Source organism: Penicillium soppii (genome assembly GCF_028829465.1).
Source record: "Penicillium soppii strain IBT 18220 chromosome Unknown utg000005l, whole genome shotgun sequence".
Lineage (NCBI taxonomy): Eukaryota > Fungi > Ascomycota > Eurotiomycetes > Eurotiales > Aspergillaceae > Penicillium > Penicillium soppii.
The window spans coordinates 1504808-1523212 of record NW_026643235.1 but is presented as its reverse complement, the minus strand read 5'-3'; the positions used below and the strand labels follow the sequence as shown (position 1 = coordinate 1523212).

Here is an 18405-nt window from a genome sequence, read left to right as displayed (position 1 = left end):
TTCCAAAATCACCGCTTATGGAAATCCAGCGCTTGCCCAGATGCTGTGTAGAATCCAGATTTGGCGTTCCGCGGTCGATATTAACGCATTTCACCTGTTTTATGAGGCTTTGAGCTATGTTTGGGGACTAGTATTTCTACTTGTGGTTAGACATCTTCTCGGAACTAGGTAGATGATCTAAAACTCAACACTTCCCAGTAGTTTCCGTTACTTACTATCTAGCCCTAGCCAATAAGAATGTATGAACGCTCTCTGTTTTATTACCCCTGGTTCCGGCAATTTATAGAACTTTCTAACAAGACTAATTAATTACAAATAAACAGTAGATTCTCTCTGCAAATTCACCCGACAGTTTCAAAAATCCGTGGAGGACCTCGGGATCTCCGGAAGCTTCCGAGGTTTAGTAATCGGGAATGTTGCCCAGGTTACATGACGGGCCGACGGTCCTTCCGGACATGACTCACGCGGGAAAAAAAAAGAATTGAACAATAGCATGTCCTGGTGTCGATCCAGGGACCTGGTTAAGTTAGTTAAATGAATTTATTAGTGATTGGAGCAGTGAATCGTACCTTCGGGTTATGAGCCCGACGCTCGTTCCTCTGAGCTAACATGCTAAGTGGTTGATAGATTCTTGATTTACTGCACTATAAACCAATATACCATTTTACCCACTCAGTGACTCGGAAAGTTGGTAAATTAAACAAAGTAAATAGTAAAATACAGTAGTTTTCGAATTCAGTCAACCTCCAAACTCTTCCCTCCCCTCTCCTTCATTCCTTGCGTATCACTATTGCGTCACCTCAGAGGTCACATAAGCCCAAATATACTGATAACGTATTCGGTAAGCGAGTGGGCCACCCCAAAATACCATAGTAACGTTTGTTAGAACCTATGAAAGGCCAGCTGACTACCTGCAGTGAGGTCGCAAAGTATCGAGCATGTGACTGCCACAGCTTGAAGTATGACACGAGGATGACGCTCGATGTTGACTATGACAATGACCATGAGAATCTCCCGCTTCTATACACACATACAGTCATGGCTTGTGATAGCGATCTTGGACTTGCAGTTCTTATTGACGCTGAAAATGCGCAATATTCTATGATTGCACTGCTGCTTACAAAGATCGCGAAATATGGTACAACTCATGTGAAGCGCGCGTACGGTGATTGGACCGATCATAGGTTGGAAGACTGGAGTAATGAGCTTCTTCATCGGTCTATCCAGCCTAAGCAGCAATTCGCGTACACTCGTGACAAAACACATCCGACTCGGCCATGATCATAGACGCTATGGACCTCTTATACTCAAGCCGCTTCGATGGCTTCTGCCTCATTTTTAGCGACAGCAACTTCACTCCATTAGCCACTCGAGTGCGCGAGTCTGGGTTAAAGGTATATAGATTTGGGGAGCAGCTTCGGCGGGTTGCTCGGAATAAGAGACCCCTAGTTACTGCACGACCAGTCTAAATGGACAGAGATAAAGGAGAAGAAGCATTCCAAGCAAGGCTATTTGCTTCTGGAAGGGGCCCGAGGTCATTGAGCCCTATGTTAAATAATGTCATTGGGAGAGATGACTCGTTGAATATTCAATAAATTGAGAGAATTTTGTTTGGTGAGACAGACCCAATGCGCGCGACCGCGCATTGGGTCATATGGTAAGACGATTACCTCTTGCTTTCGTCAAGCATGAAACATATATTTGTAATTAAGTCCTCAAATCCACTCACAACCTGGGCCAAACATAGGATTATAAAAGACCATTTGAGAACCTGTTCAAATTCAGGGGTCTCACAAAGAATTTCGCCATTTTCGCTGACGCTACACAGAGACTGCTAGAATATGACAGTTGAGAGCTAATAGTTCTACGAAAGATCCACGAAGTGGAAAATCCACGTGAGTTTGCTGTTACACAGCTAATATACAAGCGAATCGGTGATGGACTAAGCACCTTGGTTTACCCAGGTCTTTGATGTGCTCAATTTTTTATCGTCTGATTAAAACGGCGTTAGGAGTGTAGTGGGCCGGCCAAACTAGAACCTAGTTGTACCATGCGCATATGTTGGTGTCTATCTAGAGGATACAAAATTACATTGCTTAGTCCAAGATTGTGATCCAGCATATGCGCATGGTACCAGTAGGTTCCAGTTTGGCCAGCCCACTATTCCTTTGAGCCTCCTTTCGCTACACTTTTTAATCATAGCTAGCTTGCCCTTGGGTGCGACAAAAATATGATTTCGGAATACACCATTCCATGCGGACCGGCACGTGCACACTTAGATGGTAGACTCGCATATTAATATTAGAGTGGACCTTTGTCTTACGGATTTGATGTCACAACGTAAAAATGAGCTTCAAGCTTCAATTGGCGGTAGCAAGCTAGAGACTTTCCCAGTTGGGTCACAACAGTACGGGATTCGCCTCACATTTCAACTGGGCTACACATTAATAAAACGAATTTTGCCTGCTCAGTATTGGTCTTAGAATAGGGCACCGTTACGCAAATTTCTCCCACAGTCTACTCCTTCTTTGCGCAATCTCTCTAGCATTAGTCAAAGTCTTCTAGAAGACTTCAATCTGTCTATTTGACCTTTTCAAGTGGCTTATTGTTAGGACGGCAATATGCCAGGGGCTGCAAGTTCTCAAAACACTGGTGGCACGGGCCCCCTGGGTTAACGTATCGACGTGGACGCTAGGTCCACCAGCGCTGGATTGAGTAGATTTGTTTCGATTTCAGTACTGAAAGAGAACCATTTCTCGATGGACAGCTAGCCTATCAGAGTAATCGATTGTCTAACAATTCCACTTCACAGGGAAAGACCCGTTGACTGTTCTGATTAGCTAAGCCGATCTATTTCCTGGCTCTCATGTGCGTGTCGTAGTCCAGTGGGCTTGTCCTCTTCAAAATAATGGATTTCATCCACGGAAAGTGAGTATCGGTATATGATTGATACAACATTCTTTATAGTTGATACCTATTGAGTGTTAGCTTATAATACGCTTTTGCGAGAATCTGTAGCGTTAGCTGCGATAACCCGATCAATGCCTGATTGTGTTGGGTCCGGTTATCTGAAGATCACGAGTCATTCGAACGTAGATTGCGATTGCCATGTACATGAAACATATTAAAGATTAGCTTGACTAAGACTGTGTTTTGCCGATTGTGGGTTAAAACTCATATGTCTAGGACAACATTCATGCTCCTTATGAGCCACCACATCTTGTGCCATCTGACACCCATCACTTTCATGAATACTTTGCTTGTAGAGACCATACTTGCAAATTCTGTATTTCGAATTACGTTCAATCATCTATGCAATTATATCTTTACTGGCTTGTCTTTTTAGCCTCCGGATTTTCGATGAGAGTCAGTGCTCAACCCTCTGGAAGTATTTAGTCTAAGAGGTTGAGCGGGGCTCATACAAATCCACATCCAGCCATAGGGTGTTCATAAGCGCTAGTAAGAAGCTAACCCCCATGCATATATAGCATTTCAGTCCGCAGATTTAATAACTTGTCAAACCCTTTGCCCGGCATGCGTGCATTTGAGCAATTTACAAACTATAAATAGACGCATGAAAGCCAATAATCAAAAAACACAGAAAAGCACTCTTTCGCGTGGAGCCGATTCCCTATTATAGAGGTATAGCGTCACTGAGAATTTCCAAGTTGGCCAATGAATACACTTCATTCTGCGTTAGTTTCTGTCCAAACTGTGGCGGATGATTCATTTTGGTAAATGGGATAATCTGACAACTTCCATGCAGACCATTGGCCAAGTCCGATCCGTGGAATATCTTTTTGCGCATTATTCGATCGTATGAGTGGTACTGTGACTCAATATGGCCTCACAAGTTTTGCAAGTATCCGCTATCTGGTCTTCTTTCTGGACAGTACGAGTTCGATAAAGTTCCAACTCCCACTTCTCAATTTGATCATATATTGACTGATTTGACCTTGGTTTCCATTTGCCTGTCTTCAAACATATCCTCCGGTCTGCGAGATGGGTGCAAAAGTTCCTAGTCTCGCTGCTGCAAACTTGCTCGATGGAGTTGTGGCCACTTCCAGCGCTCATGAAACCATTCATAAAGACACGATCGCCCGCAGAACCGATGAAATCTCGATTCCATCTTCCAAGGTCAGCCTAGAGCAAAGAAATGAGAAAAGAATCATCGAACACCCATGCGAAATTACCCATAATGCTCAAATTGGAGTGCAAAAAGCCGAAGCCACGGCCCTCGTGTGGTCGAAGACCGCGGTTTATGCCATTTACGCATGGTAAGTGCTCTTCTCATAGAAGAACAGCAAGAGACACAGATTTTAGATTAACATATCACTACGGTTGCCGCTGGTGCTAGGATTTGGTTGTGCTTCTTTATTCTTTCCATGCAAGCCTCCATCAGCGCCAACATGGTCTACTACGCCTATGCAGATTTCGAATCAGCCCCTCAGATATCCCAGGCCTTCATCCTATCAACCATCATTGCTGGAATCATTGCACTCCCCATCGCAAAGATTCTCAATCTATGGGGACGTGCTGAAGGTTTCATTCTCTTTTTGGGCCTTTTCCTCATCGGCTTCATAACAATGGCCTCGTGCGATGGTCCAAATAGCTTTGCAGCCGGATATACGCTCTATAATATCGGGAACAACTCTATCAACTTCATATTGACCATATTTGTCGCTGACGCAACGGGCCTACGGAATCGAGCATTTGCTTACGCATTTATTGGCACTCCTACCATATGTACCGCCTTCACCGGTCCGCTAGTTGCGCGGGCATTTCTTATTCATTCTACGTGGAGATGGGCCTATGGTTGCTTCGCTATCATCGTGTTCATCGTATTCGTCCCTCTTGCCTTCGTGCTCAAGTTCTATCAACGGAAGGCTGAAGACATGGGCATTTTTGTTGTGACCCAAAGTGATCGCACATCTTGGCAGTCAATAGTGCATTACTTTCATGAATTTGACTGCGTCGGCGGCTTTCTCCTGATGGCTGCTTTCATTCTTTTTCTGTTGCCCTTTAGCTTAGAGATCTACGGCTACGGTGGTTACTTATCGCCTACTTTTATCAGCATGGTTGTTATTGGCATTCTATTATTTCCCATTTTTGCTGCATGGGAGAAATATCTCGCCAGAACTCCCTTTATTAAGTGGGAGCTGTTCAAGAATCGCACTGTTGTTGGTGCCTGTATCGTCTCCGCGGTCATCTTTTTCAACTATTACACGTGGAACCAATACTACTATTACTATCTTCAGGTTGTCTATAACTTGGACACGGCAAGAACTGGATATATGACTCAAATTTACGGCGTTGGATCAACGATCTGGGGTGTCATATTTGGTATTTGGATTCGTCAAACCAAACATTTCAAGAAGATTTGCCTCTTCTTTGGTGTTCCACTTTTCATGATGGGCGCAGGACTTATGATTCACTTTCGGGGAGCTGGCAGTGCAATTGGCTATCTAGTGATGTGCCAAATATTCATTGCCTTTGGAGGTGGTACGCTCGTTATCGGCGATGAAATGGCTGCCATGGCCGCCGCCGATCGTGAAGGAATTCCTATGATGATTGCCTTGATCAGCCTGGCTGGCAGTGTTGGAGGATCAATAGGCTACGCTGTTGCTGTCGCCATTTACTCTAACACCTTCCCCGAAGCTTTGTTGAATGCTCTTCCGGACGAGAAAAAGGCTGACTATGCTACTATATACCTTGGAGGTTCCGCAGCACAGCTCGTTTATCCCCCCGGCTCTATTACTAGGGATGCGATCAACCATGCGTGGGCATATAGCCAGAAGTTTGAGTGCATCGCCGCTTGTGTCATTGTTATCCTTGCTTTCCCCGCAGTTGCTATGTGGAAGAACTACAATGTGGACAAGAAACAGGTCAAGGGTATCGTCATTTAAAGCCGGTGTCAAACTTAGTATCGTTCTTCCTTGTGTGCTATAATCAGAAAATTCTTCCTACGCTCTCCTGTTAGTCTCCTTTATGCATATCGAGCAGAACCTAGGTCCTTATCACAACCAGATTTGCAATTTTCCTGAAGAACCTTTATATCAACGAAAGGAGGCGAATTATGTCAGTGCAAAAGTGTGCTTTAATGTTTCCTAGGCTTCTTGGTTGTAGCAGTCAATGCGTTATACTTACGGGCGTAGTCTGCTGAGCCAGCCGCTAAAATCGATACTATGCCTTCCGTGGCTCGACTGATTGATCGAAGGTACAATCTTGCTGCTCGTTAGCCAAAGCCACTCCGCAAACCAACCCCATGATACCCACGTATAGCTGTTATAATCAATCTCTGCTCCACCGAGTTTCACTATTTAACTAATGTTCGTTCCACGGCGTGAGCATGGTTTTTTTAGATCCGGCCTGGTGGTCTAATAGATTGGCTGCCGAGAGGAGTGCCGCTGTGACATATTTCGAAACGATGGAAGATGTTGGACCAGTCTCGAATTGGGTGAATGCACAGTTGTCGGTACGGTGTTCTCGCTCAAACAGATGTAAATTCAAAGTGTCATCAAAAGTCCCCGCGGACCGAGTATTATAGCACCAAAAATGCCCACAGTGCTTTCTTCGAGTTGAAGGTAGTTTGGAGTTGGCTTGCTCCAGATCATCCACGTCACTTTGTATCTCGCGTTCTATGGCCTGAAGTCCTTGCTTGTCCGCGTCTCCCTCGTCTCTAGAGGCTTTTTTTCGGTAGAATCCCGCACTTCGGTCATATTGCGATCAGGAGTCACACCACTGGCGAGCACAAAATCCAAATAATCTGAGTCCTGGGAAAGACGCATTTGTGAAGAAATGCAATGGAAGTGGAAAGGCGATGAAAGAAAGAAACAAGGAAAACAAAAGAGACAGCAACTATAAATTCTGTGTAGCTTCAATATCTCGCGGCACATACTTTCGTAGTGGCCGGAGCGGATAAAAGCGTAATTTTAGAATATTACCCATGTCAATTGCACTAAACGGTTTTGATTATACCATTTGGAGGAGCTAGTTTGAGCACTTTTACTACATGAACAAACTTTGGGGCCATCCTTGGCATTCACATATGTTGACTAGGCTAACCTGGAGATTTGAATTTGAATTTATTTTGTTTATTTTTTGCTTGCATATCGTTTATATTATGCTTGTAATATTATGTTTCGAATATCGATCTGCACCCATTTTCCTAATTGGAATCGGTTTTCGTGGACAATTCGTCCAGTGCATTCTTGTCTTCCCAGAATACTTATTGATATATCCACCCGGATAATTAGAAGCCCAATGTCCTTTTCTCACATCTCCAAAGATGAGGACTTCTCAACCTAGAACTGGTCATGGGAGTCTTTCTGAGCCACAACATAGTGTTGTTTCAACGACCTCGGACCACCCCTCTTCCAAAGCACCAGTGGGAGAGAGGTATGTGAACAACTACCAACGCAACCTAAACCTCTTTACACGGCTCTTCCTTTATCTCGCCAACGGCTTTTTTTCGGAATTATTACCGTCACTGGTACATTTGGTCCCCTTGCGTGAAATATTTACTTGCCTGCGCTGCCAGTATTAGCCCGGAAGTTTCATAGAAAAGAGGCAGAGATCAATATCACAGTGACGGTTCTCATGGTTGTGTTTGCCTTTGGGGTGAGCCTTGATTCCCCATCCCGGAGCATCTAATTGTCCTTCTAAACGAGGTTCCGAGCAGCTTTTGTTCTGGTCAAGTTTCGCGGATTGGAAAGGATGCAGACCGCTCTATATTATCTCTATCCTGGTCTGTAAATATGTCCGTCAAATCCCTGAAGACCTTCATGTTGATTGTTATATATTTCAGTTGGATTTGGAATGTCCTGGATGTTCGTCGCATTCAACGCTTTTTGGACTTTGTCTTGCCCAGCAAGCCGCCGGGGCTTTTCCTTGGGCAACATTTTACAAAGTCCTGCCGCTGCCGTGGTGGCAGCCATCATCACTCCTCTTGTGCAGGGAATGGGCTGGGGATAATCTTTCCTTAGATAAGGGATCCTAAGCTTGGTTGGCATTAGGTCCATGTTGCTTGTTCTACGAACGCAATCCGCCAGATGGGCAAACGCGAGACTAGCTAGAGGGACGCAAAGTGGGCAACACAATGAACCTCCAAAAGCACATTGCATACAAAGTCTGTCTGGATGTATACATTGCTGCTTTTTATTCTTTCATCGTGGCTCTTCACTTATTCTGTAAAGCCATAGCACTGTCAAGAGTTACAGCCCTATGATAGTGTATTGACTAAGCCCAAGAGATGGGACTCTGCTCTTGGAGTAGTAATTGACTTCGTACTACAATGATGTACAAACAGATGTGCTGGAAAATAGCGGTGAATGAAAGAATTGCTGTAACCGATGCTATGTTATGAGGGGATTTGCGAGGGTTCTGGCGCACCTTGCAGATCAGTGCTGCGAATTTTATCTCGTTTTATTCTAATTTGGTGAAGTCAGAAGATATGCACGGCCTGATTCAATTTATAATGAAAATTGTCTTGCATGGTGGTAAGTACACCAGGTCCTCTTTTGATCTCTATTCTTCTCAACCTTTCAGGTGCTAGACACATTGACCGAACATGTCGTGCTGCCGGGAAAGAGAACAACTGGGTTCCGTTCAGAAATGGGTTTCACAAATCCCTTCAACGGATGTTGAAAAAACTACCTACCACCCGCCATGCGAATGCTTAAGTTGTCAAACCAGCTTTCGAACGTTGAAGAAACAATACATTCCGCAATTTTCATACACGAAAAAGATCGACGACTGTGAAGCAATATCCATTGTCACAACAAATTTGAAATGCATCCAAGGATCTGGGCAACACCTAATCCAAATTCTCGCCTCTCGGGCGGATATTATGATGAGTCGATGGAAGAAGAAATCGCGAATAAAAAGAGGTCAAATGTTAATGGAAATCGATCCGCGACTGTATGAGCACCAGTGGCTAGTTCCTCGGCTGCCGTGCATATCTGGCCATCAAGCTCACAATCTACGCTCTGCTACTTGGCGACAAAGGCTTTTAACACCATGGTTGAATCTCGAAGTCTTGAAGTCAGACCCGACTGTTCTATTTTCCTTGTTGCATTGCCGTGTAGCATATCCGCCTCAAGACTGGGCACTGTGGGATAATAGACAGCTTGACCTAGCCTGGTCTAACGGTTACTTTGATGTCAATTATTCCAACGCGTTTGTTGTGATATCTAGTCCAGATTACGGGAAGATCCTCCATTGGGACACAGATTCAATCCACCAACAAGATGATATTGGATTCCCCAGAGCCCAGCTACTTCTTGAAGCTCAGGCATATCTCATGCGCTTTCTCTGCAACGTGGTCGACAAAATACTAGAAGGTGCGGATCTGAGCAAGCCAGCTTCCGCAAGCAAGTGGGAACAGCTACTATCTGAGGGTTTCCGAACACCTGGAGAATCGGTCCTTTGGTCAAATTATACACATCAGGCATATGCAAAGCCGCCCACGTTGAGCATCAAATCACTCTTCTCCATAGCCGAGACAAGCACGCGTACCATTGGCGACCATCTTGCCCTTTTGCAATGTGACCCATCCTATATGCGCCAATATATCCACATTATCTACCAGGGAGAGCTTCGCAAGAGTTTTGATGCCAATGAGATGGCATTGCTTACTCTCCAGGAAATAACAGAGGATATTCTTCGTTGCTGGAAATGGAAATGGGTTGCTGACAAATGTGGTCAGGTCAAGAAGGTGTACGATCAATATCACCAAAGCACTTCATGTTCCGCAAGCCTCCAAACTGCGTATAGCGACGCATTATGGGCATTTGAGCTCTTTCTCGTCGAATGCTTCCGAGGGGATATCAAACGGCTCCGAGACACCTTGTGGTCCAGGCCGGGATTCTTGAGTTATTGGAAGGCCGAAGACTACACCACAGGTACTGCAAAGCCATTGCAGATCAAAAGGAACAAAGCACCGTCGTTCAGAGAAGACCCTCTTGATTGGTGCTTGACAAAAATCCTCGAAGATCCAGATAGCCCGCAGGGTTATGATCATGCGATGCTGTTTGCGTTCCTACAATATCACCTTACGACAAGTCCGCGCAGTGAGCAAGTAAGACTGGACGAGTTTCTGTATCAAAGATTGTCTGGAATGGCTTCTCTGGGTGAAATGATTGTATCTATTCGCTTAAACAGACCGCAGCATGGCTCCCGAAACATTACCGATGAACTCAATCAAGAGAAAAACATTCGATTATGGAAAAACGCGTTCTTGAGACCACAGTTCGATCATGAAGGTATCGGAGATCCGCAAGTTGTCGCAAATGGTTTGATTGATCACTTATATCGACATCGCTTATCGCAAGGGCCAAAAAACCCGGTGTGGCTTCAACAATCTCGGCCAACGGGCGAACCTCTCGGGACCTTTTGGGCAGATATAAGAAAATGGGCGAAAAGATACCTGAAGTATTTAGATCTCCGAGTTACAGAGGAAAAAGAACTCATGGATGTCATATCTGTCGACCTCAGCTCCGAGAATAATCAGCTTCGTGGAGCCGAAGAAAAGCAAACTCTATCAGAGATAAGAAGTCAATCGAGGTCAAGCCAGGCTACACTCCAGACTCAATGGGGTTCAATTGAGATGAAAGTACCTTCTCGGATCCCAAAGCTGAAGGTCAAGAGCCGCTTCCATTCATCACAAGATACGGTTGAGAAGAGAGTCAAGACACCCAACAACATTGACGGGCACTGTCAGATACATACATATGTAACGAAGAATACGTTACATGTCATCCGATTGATGTTTCCTGGGAGTTCGGAAGTAGCGTACGAATCTGTGACTTGGGAAAATTTCTTGCGAGCCATGTGTGATGCAGGTTTTGTTGCACAGAATGCAGGTGGATCCGCCGTTATATTTGAAGCTAAGGATATCACGGAGAACGGAATGCACAGAGGAAAGATTGTATTTCACCGACCGCATCCAGTTCCTAAGCTTGGTCCAATCATGCTGCGTTCAATGGGTAAAAGAATGACGAAGTGGTTCGGTTGGAGTCGAGATCAGTTCCGATCAAAATAGCTAGCATATAATAGAATGGCATGGACTTACCTCATGTTTTGTTGTTATTTGAACGCAATTTGTATTTAGTGACGTATTTTGGCGTGGTGCGTGCATGAACTTCACCACTTTCTGTTGAAATGAGCGAATGATGAGCTAGAAGAGAGGGGCAATATGGTTATATATCAACAATTTGAACTTCTTTGCTTGTCTCTCCAACCGTACACCGATAGATATAATTTTGGTCGATTTTCCCACTCAAGTCATTGCTATAGGCCTCTATAAAAATCTGAAATACTTCCAAAAGGGCGAGAGAGACTAGACCTCTGCTACTGCTATTTCGGGGTTGAACATATCACCCTGGCACTGACACTCGGTTAATGCAGTCCAAATACATTGAAAGCACAGTGAGTGCATGAGCGCATATACATATTCGTAGTATGAATAATTGTGCACTCTTCGGCGAATGGTCATCGTATAACTTTCTACCTGTGTTACGGGGCTTGGATGAAATAAGGAAGAAATTCCAGAACAAACCCAAAGTTGTCGTCAAAGAGAAGCACGAAAGATAAAGTATTTAGGAAAGATTGCATGTAAATAATTGTAGACTCCTTGATGAAGGCTAGCATCCAATTATGGGCGAAGCCAAGACATCTCTCACTACACTCTGCGCAACTCACTGATATGTGGATAGAAGTAAACCCAGGGAAGAGAACCCCCATCTTCCATAGCTCCTATATCTGCATACATTACCCAAAAGCTAAAGCTTAACAGAGGGTAGTTCCCGCCGTGTTACAGGGATCTGAATGATGAATCAAAATATGATCAAAAGGGGGAGGAAATTGAAGGCGAACTCACTGTCCACATAGTTGAAGGTTAGCTCGCCGTGATCGACATTGTTATCTCCGGGGTAAAAGTATGGGACGCTACCACACATCTTGCACCTGCAATAACAGAGTCAGTAGAAACAGATAAGAGAGCCCAGAAGAACGAACCCATGATCCGGAATGTAGTGCGCCAGTTCCTTGATCTTGGCACCGTTGGTACCTCCAGTCTTCTGTAAAAATGCGCAGTAGCCACCACCGTTACCGGCCTGGTTTCCCACACAGGCGATGTGCTCGCCGTTCAAGTACCTAAAGCAACCCGCATGAGAAGTTGGTTCGAGATGTAGGTACATCGGGTCTTACCATCTGTTAGTATCGATGCCATCAATGACATTCTTGAGGCTGGAGGCCACGTTATCTGGGCCCCAAAGACCGCTGCATTTTGCGGATCCTCTGCAATTGATTCCGAGGGCTGCGTTGACGCTCACAGCAGAGAGGAGAAGGGAGATAGCCAAAGTGAGCTTCATATTGCAAATCTAATTCCGAGCTTGTAGAAGTTTGTTGGGTATTGAAGATAGGAATTCAATGGATGGTTCACGCTATGGAATGATGTGGGAGGAGGGTAGGCTTTATAGAACGCCCAGTTCAACGCCTTCCAACCAGTAATACTTAATATTTGCTATCCTGATATTCACAGGACAAATGCCTCAACTTCGAATCCATCTTTGCAAAGATTAGCAATCGGTTGTTTGAAAAATCAAACAAACACTTTACGATACAGGATTTTCCTTTTGTGGACGCCACGGTCAGATGAAGTTGTTTTTTCTTTGCCTTAGTCTTACATTGAAGTTCCGTAATGAGAAAATATTATCGGATCTGTCAGCCAAAAAGGCAGATATTGGCGAAGATTTCCTAATTTTTGAAAAGAACGAGACCCATAATCCCTTTGCGCACTAGCGCGGGAACTCCCGAGAGCCGACTACCGTCCGCCCATAAGCACAAGTGGATCCAGCCCTAGAGTCCTTCGCCTCGCAGTTCGTATCCGTTAGTAAGTTCTGCAGGGCACCTGCAGGGTCTTTGCGTTTTAGGTAACATTGCATATTTTAGTCTCACGGTCTAAGCCCACTTGGGCATCCTTGACGATCTTAAAACTGCCTCCGTCACAGTCAGCAGCTGAGCTCATGTGGGTCACTAACTTCAGAATTTGCTTTTTTCTATAATAGAACAGAGACGAGTTTCCTCTTGCGCACTAGCAAGGTCGTTATGAGTCCCATGATCTATTGCTACGATAATTGCCCAGAAATATCTTGGTTAGAGCAGTATCTATTCACAGAACGGTGGCGTTGAGCTGAATTTGCAAGTTGATCACATCCGCCGGAATTCAATTGATGCCTAGATTGAAACGAACATAAGAAGACCAAGTCTTGCCTCGACTGCACTCTACATCACTCTCTTCAATTTCCCTCAGCCATAATCTCTATCTTCATCATGGGTCCTTCATCTGTCTTTGACTTCATTCTTCTGACTCTGTCCTTGACCGCGTCCACAAGTGCTGCTCTTGGAATCAACTGCAGAGGTTCCGCCAATTGCAACACGTTTGGCAACAACCAGATAGCTGCTCAACTTACCCATGCTATCTCCGGCATCGACGGCAACCGATGGTACAATAACGGTGATCACATCGCCTGCGTTGGCTCTGGCGCTCCAATCACTGGTAACGGTGGGTTCTGTGCATTCTTGCAGGGCACCGGCGGTACAAACGGTGCCAAGATCAAGGAATTGGCCCACTACATCCCAGAACATGGGTAAGTATCCTGTCTATGGCGATTGACCAGTTCACTGACATTACCAGATGCGGTGCCTGCGGAAGCGTTCCGTACTTTTACCCTGGAGATAACAATGTCGCGCATGGTGAACTTACGTTCAACTACGTTTCAAACTCCTGCACCAAGGACGATGCTAAATTGTGTTAAGGCTTTAATTGCTACGCCACTCGGATCGAGGTTGGTCGGTAAACATGTTCGTTCTACCGTGCAAAGTACTCTGTTTGACCGAAGATGGTCTTCGCTACTATGAATAAACTTACGTTCTATTGTCAATGCTTCAAATGGAAAGAAAGATAGAGCCCAATGCCAGATATATTCGCTCTGCGTTTCAAATAATAGAAGCTCGCCGATGACTAGACTTTTAGCCCATTTGCGTCGTTATAGTCTACTTTTCTGCTCAGTAGCCTCAAGAAAGGCACTGTAATGAGAAGAAAGCTAAACTAGACAGCAGGACAAGAATTTGGTCCCGGGTATCCACCCGAACACAAAGCTTGAGGTCACAAGTTGATCATCGGAGCTTGTCTCTGGCTTGCGGAACCTGACAAACTTTTCAATCACCCTTTTCACATCCTGTTCTACAATTCCGTCGATTTCTCTCACCCACAAACCTGGATAATCATGTTCATCCAACTGCCACCATAGTGCAACGACGTGCCCCGTATCATCTCTCTGAAATTCGAGGATGCCCACTTTATGATAGCCCCACTCGAACATTCCCCTAGCAAGTATCTGATCACGTTCAAGAGGAATGAAACTCAATATGTCTGCATTATAAGGCTCAAGATCATAGTTTGATTCGATACTGTTGACGCACATCACTGCTAGTTTCGCGATGGCGGTCTCGCTCCGCACGACGATGACACGTGATGTATTAAGGCCGATGTAGTCAGTGGGCATAGTAGTGCGATACCACCCTAGATGGTATACCGTCTCGTTTTTAAGGCCATCACGCATCGATTGGAACCACCAAGGTCGCCACATTTGCCCAATATTTGAAGAGCATTGTGACTTCCTGATTGAAGGAGTGGCTGTATGTCACTCGCTTTATTTTCTTCGTCGTACTATCGTCCATGAGCTGTCATACGGATAAGCCAAATTGAAATTTTCTGCACATCAGTTCCGTGACTAGTGTCTGATAGAGATGCAGTGGCTCTAAAACACCATGGCCAGAAACTGTGTATGCATGTAGCACCTCAAGCCATCATCAATTTGCAACATTGAATCGATCCTCTTCTTTCGTAGAGATCAACTGTTATCAGAGAGAAAACCAAGAAGAAAACAAAATGGTCTAGATTCGGGCCGAAGAAAAGTGGATCAGACTCGGGTAAACGATCTCGGCCAATTTCAAGTTGGCCGTAGCTTGTCACTTTTGACTCACACTATGGGAACATATAAAGAATTATCGAGCGCTTGAGTGGCATATTTCAATTGTTCTTTGTATTTAACTCCTGTCAATGGCGTCTAAATATAACTATTCGTTTTTTCGGGTCTCAAAGACAGAGGGAGCCGAGACCTCCGCTCAACGATGTCGAGAACTTCGCCTCAAAGCCTTGAAAGCTTCACCCGATTCTTTTTCTTCTACTTACGAAATTGAATCAGCTTTCACGGATGCCCATTGGATCGAGCGTCTCCTCGCTCCTGATCGAGAACTCTTCGTTTGTGCCGCAACACCTCTCGGCGATGATCCGTCGCGTCCCAATGATATCCAATGGATCGGGCAGGTCACTATGCGAGGACCTTTATCCAAGGCTCAATTTGAGTTACCTGTGGAATCCGAACAGCCCCCTCAGAAGTCCGACGAAGAGGAGGACAGATGGCAGATGCTGAGCTTGTTCACGCTCCCAGAATATCGCGGCCATGGACTCGGAAACAAGCTATGCAAGGAGGCGATCAATTACCTCCTGTCATCACGCGTTTTTCCTCGTGAACTTCAAGTGCGACTCATTATTAAAGCTGGTAATCAGGTTGCAGTGGAATTTTACCAGCGTCTTGGGTTTGTCTTCGGCGGTAGAGCAACTCTTGTAGAGGCTCTGATCTCAAATGGAGATGAGCATCTTGTTCCAAAGGACCTTACACCGGCGAAATACTCAGAAAGACAAGGAATCATCATGATATCTCGTGTATCGCGCTCATGATTTTTTCTTTGCATAATACCCTTATCTTGCGAGTCCTCTGTCTTGTCAAACTTTCCCACCGTTGAGGTCGATCTTGTCTGCATCGGTGAGCGATCTTGCTTTATGTTTTTTTTTGCGCTGATGGGATCGGAGTCGATGTTTCCCCTGAGTTCGTCAGTTCTGCGTTGTTCAATGAAGGGAAATCTCGAACCTCAAAGCCGCCACCCCTGTATGAATTTGCCATATTGTAACATGAAAATAGAATCTTAGTTGATTTCAAATGTTTCACAAATCTCAGTAATCTGTTAGCCTAGCTAATGCATTGTGGCCGATCTCGAACTAGGGTCTTATATGTAAAGTTTGTTGTTTCCTGCTTACTCCAAAAAAATTCATCTCTGCGCCTTTAATCTCCAATCAGACCAACAACAACGATGTCCAGGATGAGATATGTCTTCAAATGATATTGTGGGAGATTGCAATTGTTTTGTGTAGGGTTGTTGAGCAAAGGCTCTACCTCCTGGCTTCAAAATACCCATTGGTCATTTTGAGAGTCGAGTAAACTTAGAACCAACCAAAAGCGAAACCACCGTGTCCACCATTTCCACTATGACCATGGTGGCCGTGGGAGTGGGATCTACCAGCTGTCTGGGTAGCCTCGGGAGTGGCAGCGGGCTGAGCACCAGGACCAGCAGAAGACCACACAGGAAGGGATGACGCGGCGGGGCCTTGGCGACGGTGCTTAGAGCTAGAGGAGCTCAGCTTGCCGATACCAGCGTTTGCGAGAACGGAAGCGCGAACACGACTCGCCTCGAGAACATCGACGCTGGCTTCGCCGCTGGGCCAGCTGCTCAGCACAGACTCATCGGAGGCGGAGAGGTCGCCAGACTGTATGAGGGTATTGGCGGAGCAGGTACGACCAAGAGCTGAATTGCAGCTTGACTGGGTGCTGTTGCTGACAGCGAAGGTTGCGCCAGGAGAGCTGTCGGTCAGCATGGGGGTGTCGACTTGGTAGAAGACATTGCCTTCAATCAGAGCGTTCGTGTTCTCGCCGACGTCAAAGGCGTGGCCGGTATTGTTGAACCAGTAATTATTGTAGGCATGCCAGTAGCTGTTGAACTCGAGTTTTGGGGAGCGACCGGAGGTGTGGTGGATATAGTTGCCAGTGAAAGTTATGTGGTCTCCTTTCCCGTAGCCGAGGCTGTCGAATTGTCAAATGGTGGTTAGTATTGATGTGGGTTGATGCAGGGTTCAATTGGAGTGACACTTACATTGTCCAATAATGATGGCCATCACATGAGGATGACCAGCTAGTCTGACCATCGAACTCGGAGTTAGAGATGGTCACCTTGCCGGCTGGATAACGGTAAGTAAACAAAACTAGATTCATACATTTGGTCAAGCTCACCAGACTCATATCCAGAGACGAACATCTGGCGCCCAACAAGCGAGACCTTGACGTGATCAATCCATATCTTATCCGTGCCACTTAAAGAAATCGCATCACCACCCCAGATGAACTGAGGGTTAAGCTCAGTGATATGAATGTTCTGAATGATAACATTGCTCACGCCATTCTTCATCTGCAGTCCCTTACCGCGGATGACACCAGCACTACCAACACCAACAATAGACTTGTTCGAAGCAACGGTGAGCCCCTCAAGACCAGCCTTGTCGTAAGTGCAAGTGGTGGTGGGATAAGAGCCACACCAATCCGAGTTGTCGATGGCATTCTGGCCGGCGCTACCACAGGTGTTGGATTCGGGGATGCAACACTTGCAGTCGGTGCACTTGCCCTCGCTTGTCAGGTAGTTAAACTCCTTGTCAATGAGAATGACACGAGGAGTGCTGTCGCTGAGCCACGCCGTCAGTTGGGCGATATCACTGGGGGCTGCGGCGGCAGCACTGCCTCCGCCTGTTGTTCCAGATGCGAAGCCAATGGCACTCCCAGATACACCTGCAGCGTTTACATGGGCACCAAGGAGAGCGATGGCCGCAATTAAGGATTTGATGAGCGACATTGAACCCTTTACCTACACAAATTGTGCCAAACAAAAGAAGAACGAAAATAATGTCACTGAGCCAGCAGTACGTCAAAGAACGGAATTTGGTCGCAAGCAGAACAAGAAAGAAAATTGCCCTGACGAGGACATCACTTTACGATACCCAGTATTATATACTCTGCAGCATATTTGCAAAAAATAAGGGTTGACCGGATCCAGGGTCTTGGCTTTGTTTTGGCTTAAGTAGCTACGAGGCTTGTTCGCAGATCCATGCCCTTACACGCAACACGGCCGAAGAAAGCATTTTAATGAAATGTGCATAACTGATACCCCGGAAAGTATTGATCGCCAGGATGTTTCCTGTTCCTATTTGGTACCCCACTCTTGAAGTTTCATTTCTAATTTAACCGATGCAAGTTGTTCATCGGGGGAAATGGAAAATTGCTCTTCACGCACGGGTCATGACGATCATCTCTTCAAACCCTCTTCTCAATGGTAAGGTAATGGCTTTGTTGGTCGTTCCGGATATAACCGAAGACCGAAGGGGAAGGCAGACACACCATTGCTGATCAACGTTACCTACCCAGAAACCCCGAAGATGCCCCGATATACCCCAGTGAG

The 18405-nt window shown here is 45.6% G+C and overlaps 8 protein-coding genes across 8 annotated transcripts; 5 read left to right on the top strand and 3 right to left on the bottom strand.

The window, feature by feature from the left end:
- Positions 1-1038: 1038 nt before the first annotated feature.
- N7529_006012 (uncharacterized protein) lies at positions 1039-1281 on the top strand (the record flags this gene model as incomplete). Its single annotated transcript, XM_057241539.1, has 1 exon — positions 1039-1281. One exon carries the CDS (start codon positions 1039-1041, stop codon positions 1279-1281), a length of 243 nt encoding a protein of 80 aa, XP_057096898.1.
- A 2721-nt stretch (positions 1282-4002) lies between these two features.
- On the top strand, positions 4003-5906 carry N7529_006011 (Siderochrome iron transporter 2; the record flags this gene model as incomplete). The annotated part of the gene is made up of 2 exons (XM_057241538.1): positions 4003-4277; positions 4358-5906. 2 exons carry the CDS (start codon positions 4003-4005, stop codon positions 5904-5906), a joined length of 1824 nt encoding a protein of 607 aa, XP_057096897.1.
- A 2993-nt stretch (positions 5907-8899) lies between these two features.
- Positions 8900-11041, top strand: N7529_006010 (type II toxin-antitoxin system HicA family toxin; the record flags this gene model as incomplete). Its single annotated transcript, XM_057241537.1, has 1 exon — positions 8900-11041. The coding sequence occupies one exon, from the start codon at positions 8900-8902 to the stop codon at positions 11039-11041; it is 2142 nt and encodes a 713-aa protein (XP_057096896.1).
- A 793-nt stretch (positions 11042-11834) lies between these two features.
- On the bottom strand, positions 11835-12371 carry N7529_006009 (killer toxin; the record flags this gene model as incomplete). Its single annotated transcript, XM_057241536.1, has 3 exons — positions 11835-11964; positions 12016-12153; positions 12208-12371. The coding sequence occupies 3 exons, from the start codon at positions 12369-12371 to the stop codon at positions 11835-11837; spliced, it is 432 nt and encodes a 143-aa protein (XP_057096895.1).
- Positions 12372-13332: 961 nt separating this feature from the next.
- N7529_006008 (uncharacterized protein) lies at positions 13333-13817 on the top strand (the record flags this gene model as incomplete). Its single annotated transcript, XM_057241535.1, has 2 exons — positions 13333-13649; positions 13697-13817. The coding sequence occupies 2 exons, from the start codon at positions 13333-13335 to the stop codon at positions 13815-13817; spliced, it is 438 nt and encodes a 145-aa protein (XP_057096894.1).
- Positions 13818-14105: 288 nt separating this feature from the next.
- N7529_006007 (uncharacterized protein) lies at positions 14106-14567 on the bottom strand (the record flags this gene model as incomplete). The annotated part of the gene is made up of 1 exon (XM_057241534.1): positions 14106-14567. The coding sequence occupies one exon, from the start codon at positions 14565-14567 to the stop codon at positions 14106-14108; it is 462 nt and encodes a 153-aa protein (XP_057096893.1).
- A 557-nt stretch (positions 14568-15124) lies between these two features.
- Positions 15125-15805, top strand: N7529_006006 (GNAT family N-acetyltransferase; the record flags this gene model as incomplete). The annotated part of the gene is made up of 1 exon (XM_057241533.1): positions 15125-15805. The coding sequence occupies one exon, from the start codon at positions 15125-15127 to the stop codon at positions 15803-15805; it is 681 nt and encodes a 226-aa protein (XP_057096892.1).
- Positions 15806-16345: 540 nt separating this feature from the next.
- On the bottom strand, positions 16346-17802 carry N7529_006005 (polysaccharide lyase family 1 protein; the record flags this gene model as incomplete). Its single annotated transcript, XM_057241532.1, has 3 exons — positions 16346-16982; positions 17053-17137; positions 17190-17802. The coding sequence occupies 3 exons, from the start codon at positions 17800-17802 to the stop codon at positions 16346-16348; spliced, it is 1335 nt and encodes a 444-aa protein (XP_057096891.1).
- Positions 17803-18405: the final 603 nt, after the last annotated feature.